Source organism: Trachemys scripta, chromosome 4 (assembly GCF_013100865.1).
Source record: "Trachemys scripta elegans isolate TJP31775 chromosome 4, CAS_Tse_1.0, whole genome shotgun sequence".
Classification (NCBI taxonomy): domain Eukaryota; kingdom Metazoa; phylum Chordata; order Testudines; family Emydidae; genus Trachemys; species Trachemys scripta.
Window position 1 is genome coordinate 28021299 of NC_048301.1, and position 12331 is coordinate 28033629.

At 39.4% G+C, this 12331-nt stretch overlaps 1 protein-coding gene across 3 annotated transcripts in view; it reads left to right on the forward strand.

Moving 5' to 3' along the window:
* DICER1 (dicer 1, ribonuclease III) overlaps window positions 1-12331 on the forward strand; it is a 96288-nt gene that overhangs the window by 41315 nt on the left and 42642 nt on the right. For all 3 annotated transcript variants that reach the window (XM_034768033.1, XM_034768031.1, XM_034768032.1), the window contains 4 exons: window positions 396-558; window positions 1131-1261; window positions 3321-3455; window positions 4976-5136. In XM_034768033.1, coding sequence (XP_034623924.1) covers window positions 396-558; window positions 1131-1261; window positions 3321-3455; window positions 4976-5136 — 590 coding nt within the window. The remainder of the gene's footprint in view (window positions 1-395; window positions 559-1130; window positions 1262-3320; window positions 3456-4975; window positions 5137-12331) is intronic.

Genomic DNA, 12331 nt, shown 5'->3' on the forward strand with positions numbered 1-12331 from the left:
TCTTTTTGCTCAACTGGTGAGGCTCATATTTTTTGATCCAAAAGTCATCTGCAGGAATTAAACCAAGGACACCGAGATATCATTACATGTAATAAAGATGTATTTAATCAGATATTTACAGGACTAGCAAAGTGAGGTACTATAGCTTTTAAAACACAACCTGGTTTATATGTTTCCATGTTTTGAGTGAAACCAGACAATGTGCTTTGTGGTAAATAAATTTCTTGTACTATAAAGTCAGTGGCAGTTCTCGGGGACTAATTAGTTTTAAAAATACCCATTGGCTCATCCACAGTTCATACAGGTACAACTTCTGTAGATAGTTTTTGCTTTTGTTCATTGTTTTTAATTACTCCACCTGTGCAAATAGTGACTTTTATCATTTGTAAATTTAGGTTGAACTGCTTGAAGCAGCTTTGGATCATAATACGATAGTCTGTTTAAACACTGGCTCAGGGAAGACTTTTATTGCAGTACTACTCGCTAAAGAGCTGTCCTATCAGATCAGGGGAGACTTCAACAAAAATGGAAAGAGAACAGTTTTCTTGGTCAACTCAGGTAACAAGAAAATGGGGTTTATTTGTTTGGTGTGTGTGTTTGTTTATTACGGGAATAATCCTTAATAAAAATTAGATAAAAGTGACCAGTTTTGTTTCTGACGTGTTGCACAAAATTGCAGGATAGAATTACGCTTATTCAGTCAGGCATAGTTTCCATAAAGGGTTTGAAAGCTTCTGTGTGTTCTTTACCCCCATGACTTTTGTCCACTAGAAACTCCACATTTTTTTTCTGTTGTTTTGCTAGTTCCCAAGACCAGACCAAGAAGTGAGTGAGGGCCAATTTACTTTGAGATGTTGTTTAATTTCTGATCTCTCTTGGTGGGGGATGAGAGACAAACATGGAATGGTATTGTGAACCATTATGCTTCTCTGTATGGTGCTTGATTTTTGTCTTCTTATAATTGTGTATATCTAGTTTAGTTAATTTGTTTATCTAGTTTTATACTAATTTTAAAGGTGTTATAAAACTCATGGATACAATGGCATGTACACTTAAGACTAAAGTATTTAAAAATTCTTTGCCATTTTGTAATTGAAAACTGTAAACTTTTTTTTTTTTTTTTTTTAAAGCAAATCAAGTTGCTCAGCAAGTGTCAGCTATCAGGACCCATTCAGATCTGAAGGTGGGGGAGTATTCAGTTTTAGAAATAATTGAATCATGGACAAAGGAGAAGTGGAATCAAGAATTTGCTAAACATGAGGTAAGATATGTAATATAACTGCCAAAAAAGTGAAAAGTTTACAGTGCAGGTAATCTGGGAAGAAACAAATTTTTACCCAAACTAAATGCTATGTTTTGATCAAGTCCATCTCATGCTTGGTGCAAAGTTCAACATACTTATTTAGATGCAAACATAGAGATCCAATATTCCTGAGAGTACCCACGGTGTGTCTTTGAGAAGCTGGGCTTTCAGTACTCCTTTTTTCAATCACCATATCTCTGATGATGGTGCCCAATCAATATTGGTATTGTTGAAATCCCCCATTATTATTGGGTTTTCTGAGCATTTCACAGTCACCATCACCACACTGGTCAGGTGGTTGGCAGTATATTCCTACTGCTATACTCTTATTATTCAAGCATGGAATTTCTATCCATTTTACTATATTTGACTCTATGCTTTCTTTCACATATAGTGCCACTCCCCCACCAGCACAACCTACTATGTCATTTCTATATAGTTTGTACCCTGGTAATACTGTGTCCCATTGGTTATCACATTGGCTAACATTGGTACCATAATAGAGGTGCAAACTATATGTATTCTCCAAATAATAATAATAACAAAAACAGTAAGAGGACCAGAAAAATGCCAGTATGGCTAAACAGAGTAAAAGAGGCAGTTAAAAACCAAAAGATTTCCTTTTAAAGTTGGAAATCTAACATCCTACTCTGGTAAATAGAAAGGAGCGTAAACTCTAGCAAGTCAAGTGTAAAAGTATAATTAGGCAAGCCAAAAAAGACTTTGAAGAGCAGCTAGCAAAAGACAAAACCTAACAGCAAAAGTTAAGGTACATCGAAAGCAGGACGCTTGCCAAACCATCAGTGGGACTGCTGGGCAATCGGTGTTAAAGGAGTACTCAAGGGGAAAAGATTGTTGCGGAGAAACTAAATGAATTCTTTGTATTGGTCTTCATTGCAGAAGATGTGAGAGAGATTCCCATACCTGAGCCATTTTTTGAGGTGATACTTCTGAGGAACTGTCCCAGAATGAGGTGTCAGTAGAGAAGGTTTTTTGAACAAATTGATTAAACTAAACAGTAATAAGTCACCATGAGCACATGGTCTTCACCCAAGAGTTCTGAAGGAACTCAAATATGAATTTGCAGAATTACTAACTGTGATGTGTAACTGATTAAATCAGCCTCTGTACCAGACTGGCAGATAGCTGATGTGACATTTAATTTTTTAAAAAGGCTTGTGAAGCAATTCCAGTAATTACAAGCTGGTAAGTCTAGCTTCAGTACCATGCAAATTGGTTGAAACTATAATAAAGAACAGAATTATCAGACACCTAGATTAACTCAGTATGTTGAAGAAGAGTCATCACGGCTTTTTTATAAGAAAATGATGCTCCACAAATCTATTAGAATTCTTTGAGGGTGTCAACAAGCATATGGACAAGGGTGATCACAGTCAATATAGAGTTCAGTACTTGCACTTTCAGAAAGCCTTTGACAAGGTCCCTCATCAAAGGCTCTTAAGCAAAGTAAGCTGTCATGGGATAAGAGGGAAGGTTCTTTCATTAATTAGCAACTGGTTAAAAGACAGGAAACAAAGGGTAGGAATACCTGGTCCATTTTCACAATGGAGAGAGGTAAATAGTGGGGGTTCCCCAAAGATCTGCACTGGGACCAATATTGCTCAATATATTCATAAATGATCTGAAAAAAGGGATAAATAGTGAGGTAGCAAAGTTTGCAGATGATACAAAATTACCCAGGACAGTTAAGTCCAAAGCTGACTGAAGCGTTACGAAGGGATCTTTCTAAACTGGATGACTAGGCAAGAAAATGGCAGAAGAAATTCAGTGTTGATAAGTGCAAAGTAATTCACACTGGAAAACATAATCCAAGATAAACATACAAAAGGGTGGGTTGTAAATTAGCTGTTCTCACTCAAGAGAGAGATCCTGGAGTCATCCTGGATAGTTCTCTGAAAACATCTGCTCAGTGTGTAGTGGTAGTCAAAAAAGCTAGCAATGTTCGTGGTAACGTGCTAATAGCTAGTATTTGTTGCATTTCTCTTTGTATTTTTAGGTTCTGGTTATGACATGTCATGTCGTTTTGAACGTTTTAAAAAATGAATACTTATCCCTGTCAAACATTAATCTTCTGGTGTTTGATGAGTGCCATCTTGCAATCCAGGACCATCCGTATCAAGAAATTATGAAGGTAGGTCACCATTATTTAACCTTTTTATCTACAGCGTCTCTAATTTCACTGAGGTTCAGATCACAAATCTGTTAGTGAAAAGTTCACTGGCTAATTTGACTTAGTGTAAAGATTATTACTTAAAATCATTTTGGTATGTATTGCTCTCAAGAAGGAAAATATTTGAATTGTGGCTACCATTTTATGACAGAATGATGTAGCAACTGATAGTCAATGCTTTAACGCTATTCAAAAATGTAACTCTTCATAAAATTGTTTTATTTGGTGCTGTGTAGGTTTTTGATTAGTCAAATTATAAATATACTGTAGAGTTTCTTGATTAGATAATTTATTCTAGTGTATTCATCTCAAATAATTTTATATTCTTATGGTGTTCCCTTTTAAAATATGTTTAGTACAATTGGGGCAGTAAGAACAATAGCACTTTATTTTTTTTCATGTAGATAACATGGGCTTCCTTCATTAAGTAAGTTGCTTGGAAACAAGAACTTAACACTTGTTTGTGGTAAAATTTCAGACTAGAAACGTGAAATGTATCTAACTTTTGCATAGCAGCTAAAATATGGATTTGTATCTTAAAAGGTATTTCATGTTTTTAAAATAAAATGCTTAAGTGTCACTCCTCTTCACTACAAAACTGAGGATGAGAAACAATGGAAAGTGTACAGTGTATTTTGGGTTGCTGAATTTACTGAAGAGTTATTGGAGTAAATTGACATCATTGATCCATAGAATGGTGAAACCAGTATCTTTACCTTAACGTACATTGGTGATTGGTCAGGAATTGATGTAGTAGTGCAGCTAATTTTATTGTGAATTTAAAATTGAATCTTATTTTGAGTAAATGGAATTACTGAACCTTTAAAAAGCCATTGATAAAATAACCATTTGAGAGAGTGTGGATTTTTTTTTTTTTTTTAAATACATAGGTACTGATTTCTAAAGCTTTAAGCTTTTGTTGTGAGGGCATTTTTGGCCCTGTGCGTTATTTGCCCTAACTGAAATGAACCAAGCAACTCAAAGAGCATCTCCTTCTGTATCTTTTTTTTCTTCATCCTTCCTTCTTCCTCCACTCCTTCCCCAATGAATGACAGGCTTAACCAGGGATCATGTGGTAGGTTTAATTTTTTTATAGTGGTATTTTAATCCTTTGACATGTTGTAAACACTTAAAATGTGGTCGTTTTTATGGTATAAATGTTGACAAGGTACCTCATACCTGCTTTTATGTGCTTTGAATATCTCTACTTAATAGAATGTTTAGCAAATTTCTGCCTTTGCATACTTTTACTAAAACAATAAAAGTTAAAATTTTATATTTAACATGTTTCAATTTTCTAATTTAACTATAGTTGGTTAGTTATATTAGGTTGAAAATATCCATTGTTCTTTTTCTGACACCTGGTGCTGAAATATTAGTTGAACCTGAGATCTAGATATTTATCTGTAAAGATGCACTCAGGATGCGTTGGTGGAGGAATTGACAGTTTTATTACCCTGCTGTTCTGGTTTACTTCACAGATCTGTGAGAACTGTCCATCCTGTCCTCGAATCCTGGGATTAACAGCTTCCATTTTAAATGGGAAATGTGATCCTGCTGAGTTAGAGGAGAAGATTCAGAAACTGGAGAAAATCCTAAAGAGCAATGCTGAAACTGCGACTGATTTGGTCGTCTTAGATAGGTAAATTTTAATACACAATTGTCAGTGTTAAATTTATATTTGTGTTTTCATATCAGTAAGATTGAGGAAAGAACACTATTAGTAGCTATGTTTTTTATGCTCATGAATATATATGTGTGTATATATAAAATTATACATACAGTGCCATCACTTTATTAAAAAAATCGATGCTAAGTTTCTTTCTGAATAGTGAGAGCTTTTAAATATTTTTAAAAGGAGCAGTGAAGAATTACCTAAGAAGAGATTTCTGAAAAATAACTGTTCCTTAGATTGAGAGCTTTTGGGGGCAGGGACTACAATTTATTATGTTTGAAAAGTAACTAGTATATTATCGAGTTTCATAACCTGTGAGCTGGTTTTGGCAGGATTTTACAACTCCCACTACAAGGTCTTGCAGATTTTAAAATTTTACTGTGGTTATTAAAAAAATGACAAAAGCAATTCAGAAAAACTATCGCTGATAAGTACCGTTTTCCGTATATTTGTATAGAGTCAAGAACATTGTGGGTGCTACCTAAATACAAATAAGTAGTAATAATAGCCTCTGCTTGTCAAGTAGCAGAAGAAAAATGTGTACGTTCATCAACTTTTGCATCCATAGTCAGTGAGTTAATCGTAATTGACCCCCTTCCCCCCCCCCCCCCCCCCGGTTTGGTTGGTATAAACATAAGTAGATGCTTTATTTAAGACAAAGTAAAAGATGGTACAATCGCTTTATCCACTAGTATACACTTCAAAAGGAGCTCTTATCTAAACTTGAACAATGCTCTTTTGCAAAGCTCACTTTCTTCTTTGAGTGCTGGTTCCTATGTGTATTTCACACGTGGGTATGCATGTGCACCATGCGCATTCACCCAGTTTTTCTTAACAAGCACTGTCTGTTGGCCTGCATGTGAGCATTTGCTCGCCTCGTGCTCCAGACGAAAAGCATAAGAGACAGTGTGGGCCGATGCCTCTACAGGACCTTCTTACCACTGCATTGCCTGAGTCAGAATCCTCTGTGTCCAGTTATCTTCAGATTCTTTCTTCTAATATCCTGTAAATAGATATTGTAAATGCGTTTTTATATTAGAATAATTAGTTTTTATAGTATAGTTAGTAGAGCTTGCTTTTCCTTTTGCTGGGGAGCCCCTTCCCTCAGTCTGGGACTGTGCTCAATGTCTCGGGGTTCAAGAACGTTGCATCACTTGCCCTTGCTCCTTCTCCAAGAGTGGTGACCACCAACATTGCCTCTGCTGTTTGGATGATACTCAGATTTCTGCAAAGTGCAGCATCTGTTGCTCATTTCCCCCTGCAAACACACACAGCTCGTGAACCTTAATTGAAGAAACACCTTCTGGAGAAGGCTATGAGACCTCACTCTGATCTCGGTCAGGGAGACCCCTGTACGTCGGCCCCAACGGACAAGCAGCACAAGCTTGGGAACGGAGTTAAGAGCTGCTAAGCTCAAAGACTTTGTATGAGAGTAAGTGAAACTCATGGTTATGAGGACAAATCCCTGTCCAGGTCTCTTCCTAAGAGAAGAGATCCCTTTCCAACACCAGACAGGTCGAGCAAGTCTTTGCATGCAGATGTTAAGGGCTCAGGACTGCTTAAGACCCCCTAGCAGGAGCGTAAAACATGAAAGAAAAAGGATCCATCTGTTCCATTGGGGTAAAGACCAGCATCCCAGAACTGTTGGATGGAGTTGGTGATCTGACACTTCAGCAGTACCATCTCGTCCTTCAAAGGACCGGCCTACAGCAATGTCTCAGGACACATCGTCACTTTCAGTCATGACCATCGGAGCACCCTGAACACTTGGATGTATGGACACTTATGTCTCCTGAGAGGATATCTTTTTTCCCTTATCCTCAGTCCACTCTCCTGTTAGGCCTGATCTTCCTGTGAAGGACTGCCATACCAGAGGGTAAAACTACTTCAATAACACAGGAGCCATCTCCACTTTCACCCTCAGAGTCAGATGCTCCTGCCAGTCGTTTATCTCCTCATAGAGAGATGAGCCCTGGCAGGGAGTCAAGGAGATCTGGACTCCCTTCTCCCTGGTATGACTTTCCTAGGGATTGCTGGTACCCGATGCCATGGGAGCCCCCTCAACTGGTTGACCCCTCATATAGGCCTTATTGGAGCTTTTGGGATCCATATAGTAGACTCCTGGATCCATCCAGGCACGTCTCCCACTTGGCATCCTTTGGATCTGTCGAAGTAGGAGGTGGAGGAAATTGATCTGGATCCATAGGAATCAGTGATACCAACATCCTCATTTCTGGATGAAGGAATCCCTCTGTCTTCACCGGACAACCACAAGCAATACCAGGAGCTACTGCAGAGAATAGTGAATGACCTTCATAACCCACTGGAGGAGATCCAGGATTCCCAGCAGTGACTGCTTGATGTTCTGCAACCTACAGGTCCAAGCAAGGAGGACTCTGAGGTTGGACCTGTTGGGAAGATAGGTATTCTCCTGTGAGCCTGCAATTCTGTATTACGATCTGGCTTTGTTACCATAAAAAGATTTTAACTTCTACTTTAGACTTGCAGACTTTAAGGACAGAGCCCAATTTCAGTCCTTCATCGAGGAAGGCCGGCTAGTGGCAAAAACATCCCTACAAGCTGCAGTGGATGGTGCTGACGTGGCAGCCAGAGTGCTAGCCACTTCTATAGTTATGAGGTATAAGTCTTAGCTTCACTCTTTAGGGTTCCCCAGAGAGGATCAGAACATACAGTGGACTCACCATTCAACAAATCAGATTTGTTTAATGACAAAACTGATTATTTATGCTTGTTGAAAGACTCTAGTCTAGATCAACCATCCACACCCTGGGAATTTACACCCTGGCCCTGAAGAGAAAATACTGCAGGCAGGTGTATAGACCAAAACCCACACCCTCCACAATCTTTTTATCACCAGTGTTCAGCCAAGCCTCTGTGCAAGCTGCAGAGGACTCATGGGCTGAAAATCGAGTCCTCTACCACCATGACCTCCACCCATCCACCCACCTGTAAAGGGTTACTTTTGACTCTTCGGTTGAGAATCTCCCATCGTTATTGATGCCAACAACTTCTAGCCCCCGTCTTTGGGGGCCAGCTCTCACTTTTTGCCCACAATTGGAATGCTATCACAACAGATATTTGGAGTCTAGAAATTATCCACTATGGTTAATCCATCAATCTTCTCTCCTATTCTTCCCACAAATCCACTTCCTGGTTCCTCTTCAGAGATCACTTTCACAAGCAGATTCTTCTCCAGAAGGTGGGTTCTGTTCTCCAACAAGGGGTGATAGAATGACTGCCACCTCAGTATTGAGAGAGGGTTCTATTCCACAGACTTTTTTTTTTTTAGTCCTCCAAACAGATGGAGAGTGGATACCTATTCTGGACCTTCAAAAACTGAACATTTTTATTCAAACGTCAAAATGCAGGATGGCTATATTAGCATCAATAATTTCCCTCCTCTATGTGGGGAGGAGTGGTTCATGACTCTTAACATGAAAGATGCTTATTTTCATGTAGATATTCATCCATCCCAGAGAAAGTTTCTTCAGTTCCTGGGAGGTCAAGTGCGTTAATGATTCAGAGTCCTTCTCTTTGGACTAGCAACAGCGCCCAGGCTAGCCACAAAGATTTTCTCTGGGCTGGCAGCCCAAATGAGATGTCACAGTTACTTCCCATATTTGGATGATTGTCTCCCAATAAATTGCTTCAACAATAAGGTCAGATTGGTGACTTTGTTACTGCTTTATCTTCTAGCAGCGCTGGGTGTCTGCATGAACAAACAGAAGTCCATTTTGATCCCCACACAGACAATAAACTTTATTGGAGTGACATGACTTAATTTCAGCAGGAGCTTTCCTCCCCACAGAAAGATTCCAATCAGTGAGCAATTTGATATCACAGGTTACTTGCAGACCAAAGACTACGGTTAAAGTATGCTTATCTTTTATTAGCCCAGTTGGCCTCTTACATTTATGTGACACTATTCGCCAGACTTCAGCTATACTGACTACTGGCTTGGCTCTGGTCTATCTACTCACCAGACAAGGACCACATCAAGAACAGAGTGACCGTTCCCATAAGGATCATCACCTCTCTTACCTGGTAGTCGAACTTGGAACCAGTGCAAGTGGGAGTTCACATCACCATTCCCATCCCTAGTGCCTCCATCATAATGGACTCATCCCTTCTGGGTTGGTGTGCTCACTTGAATAACCAAACCATACACTTGGACGCCACAGGAGGCCAGGCTGCACATCAACCTGCTAGAAATGAGAACAGTCTACCTCAGCCCATTGTCTTGCTCTCTTGGTCTGCAATCCCTCTCTTGCTTCAGGACAAAAAAGACTTTGAAGAGCAACTAGCAAAAGACACAAAAACTAACAGCAACATTTTTTTTAAAGTACATAAGAAGCAGACCAAAGAATCCAGGTGGCCACCAGATGACCGAGGTGCTAAAGGAGTGCTCAAGAAAGACAAGGCCATTGCTGAGAAGCTAAATGATTTTTTTGCATTGGTCTTCACTGGAAAGGATGTGAGGGAGATTCCCACACGAGCCATTCTTTTTAGGTGACAAAACTGAAGGAACTCAAATTCAAGACTGCAGAACTGCTAACTGTGATAAGTAACCTATTGCTTAAATCAGCCTCTGTAACAGATGACTGGAGTATAGCTAATGTAACACCAATTTAAAAAAATAAAAATAAAAAAGGCTTGAAAGACAATCCTGGCAATAACTTCAGTACCAGGCATATTGTTTGAAACTATAGTAAGGAACACACAGATTAATACAGTATGTTGTGGGAGAGTTAACACAGCTTTTATAAAGGGAAATCATGCCTCACCAATGTATTATAATTTTTTGAGGATGTCGTTAAGCATGTGGACAAGGGTGATTCAGTTGATAGTGCACCTGGACTTTCAGAAAGACTTTGATAAGGTCCCATACCAAAGGCTCTTAAGCAAATTAGGCAGTCATGGGATAAGAGGGACTGTCCTTTCATGGATCGGTAACTAGTTAAAAGATAGGAAACAAAGGGTAAGAATAAGTGTTTCATTTTCACAGTGGAGAGAGGTAAATAGTGGGGTCCCCCAAGGAACTGTATTGGGACCAATACATATTCATAAATGATCTGGAAAAAGGGGTAAATAGTGGGGTGACAAACTTTGCAGACAATCACGTCCAGAGTTGACTTCGAAAAGTTACAAATGGATCTCACTAAACTGGATGACTGAGCAAGAAAATGGCAGATGAAATTCAGTGTTGTTAAGTGCAAAGTAATGCACATTGGAAAACATAATCCCAGCTAAACATACAAAACGATGGGTTGTAAATTAGCTATTACTGCTCAAGAAAGGGATCTTGGAATCATCCTGGACAGTTCTCTGAAATTATCTGCTAAGTGTGCAGCAGCAGTCAAAAAAATCTAACAGTGTTAGGAACCATTAGGAAAGGGATAGAAAATAATACAGAAAATATAATGGCATTATATAAATCCATGTTACACTCGCATCTTGAATGTGTGCAGGTTTGGTCACCCCGTCTCCAAAGAGATATATTAGAATTGGAAAAAGTATAGAGCAGTGCAACAAAAACTATTAGGGATATGGAACAGCTTCCGTATGAGTATAGATTTAAAAAAAAACTGGGACTGATTAGCTGGGAAAAGAGGCAACTAAAGGGCTTTATAATAGAGGTCTATAAAATCATAAGTGGTGTGGAGAAAATGAATAAGAAAGTTTTACATACGCCTTCACAAACACAGGAACCAGGGGTCACCCAATAAAATTAATAAGTAGTATGTTTAAAACAAGCATACAAAACACAGTCAGCCTGTAGAACCCATTGCTAGGACATGTTGTGAAGGCCAAAGGTGTAAGTAGGTTCAAAAAAGAATTCGATAAATTCATGGAGAATAGGGCCATCAATGGCTATTAGTCAAGATGGTCCGGGACACAACCTTATGCTCCAGGTGTCCCTGAACCTCTTGACTGCCGGAAGCTGGATTGTATGACAGGGGATGGATCACTTGATTAAATTCCCTGTTCTGTTCTTTTTCTCTGACGCATCTGGCACCGGCCACTGTTGAAAGACAGGATACCGGGCTAGATGGACCATTGTTCTGACCTAGTATGGCCATTTTTATATTCTTATGTTCTTTAAAATATGGAAGAGTCAAGTAGGAACTGCTACCTAGCTAAATGGAGATGCTTCTCTACCTGGGTGCAGGTCAGTCAGTCTTCCTCAGACTCTGCAGATATTCCAGTCATGTTAGATTACCTCCTGTCATTGAAGAACTTGGGTCTGTCCCTTAGCTCACTGAGAGTCCATCTCACAGCAATCAGTACTTTCCTTCCTCCAGTAAATGGATGTTCCATTTTTACTCGCACAACAATAGTGAGATTCATAAAAGGCCTTTCCATCAATGGTCAAGCTTTACCTCAATGGGATCTCAAACTTGTCCTTTTAGTACTCACCAGACCACGATTTGAACCTTTTAGATATATGTTCTGTGTTCTCACCTTTCTGTGAAAGATGCATTTTTAGTTTTTAATTCAGCCAGAAGACTGAGCAAGATGGGGGCACTCATGGCAGACCCACCATATACAGTTTTTCACAAGGAGAAGGTTTCCCTTCATCTTCATCCTAAATTCCTCCCTAAGGTAATTTTCTGAATTTTTTTGTCAAACAACCAATCCACTTACCTGTTTTCGTCTCAAAACCTCATGCTTCCATTGGAGAGAACCTTCATTCCCTGGATGTCAGATGTGCCCTGACATTCTATTTTCAAAGGACCAAGCCACTGAGAAAATCACTAAGACTGTTTCTCTCTCTATAGCAGAAAAGTTGCAAGGACCAGCAGTATCTTCTCAGAAAATCTCTAAGTGGATTTCTGATCACATCACCACGTGCTACTAGTGTATCCATCCTCTGGATGGAGTAAGGGAATACTCAACAAGAGACAAAGCTGCTTCTACAGCATTTCTGTGGGAAGTACTGATACTGGATGTATGTAGAGTGGCTATCTGGAGTTCCAGTCACATTCACAAAACATTGCATGCTAGTTCAGGCCTCAGCTTCAGTGGCAGCGGTGGGGACTTTAGTCCTTCAAGCATCTTTACTGCCAGCCTTCTCGAACCCTGTCTCCAGTCTGAATACTGCTTGTCACTCACCCACATAGGCACTAGCACTCGAATAAGA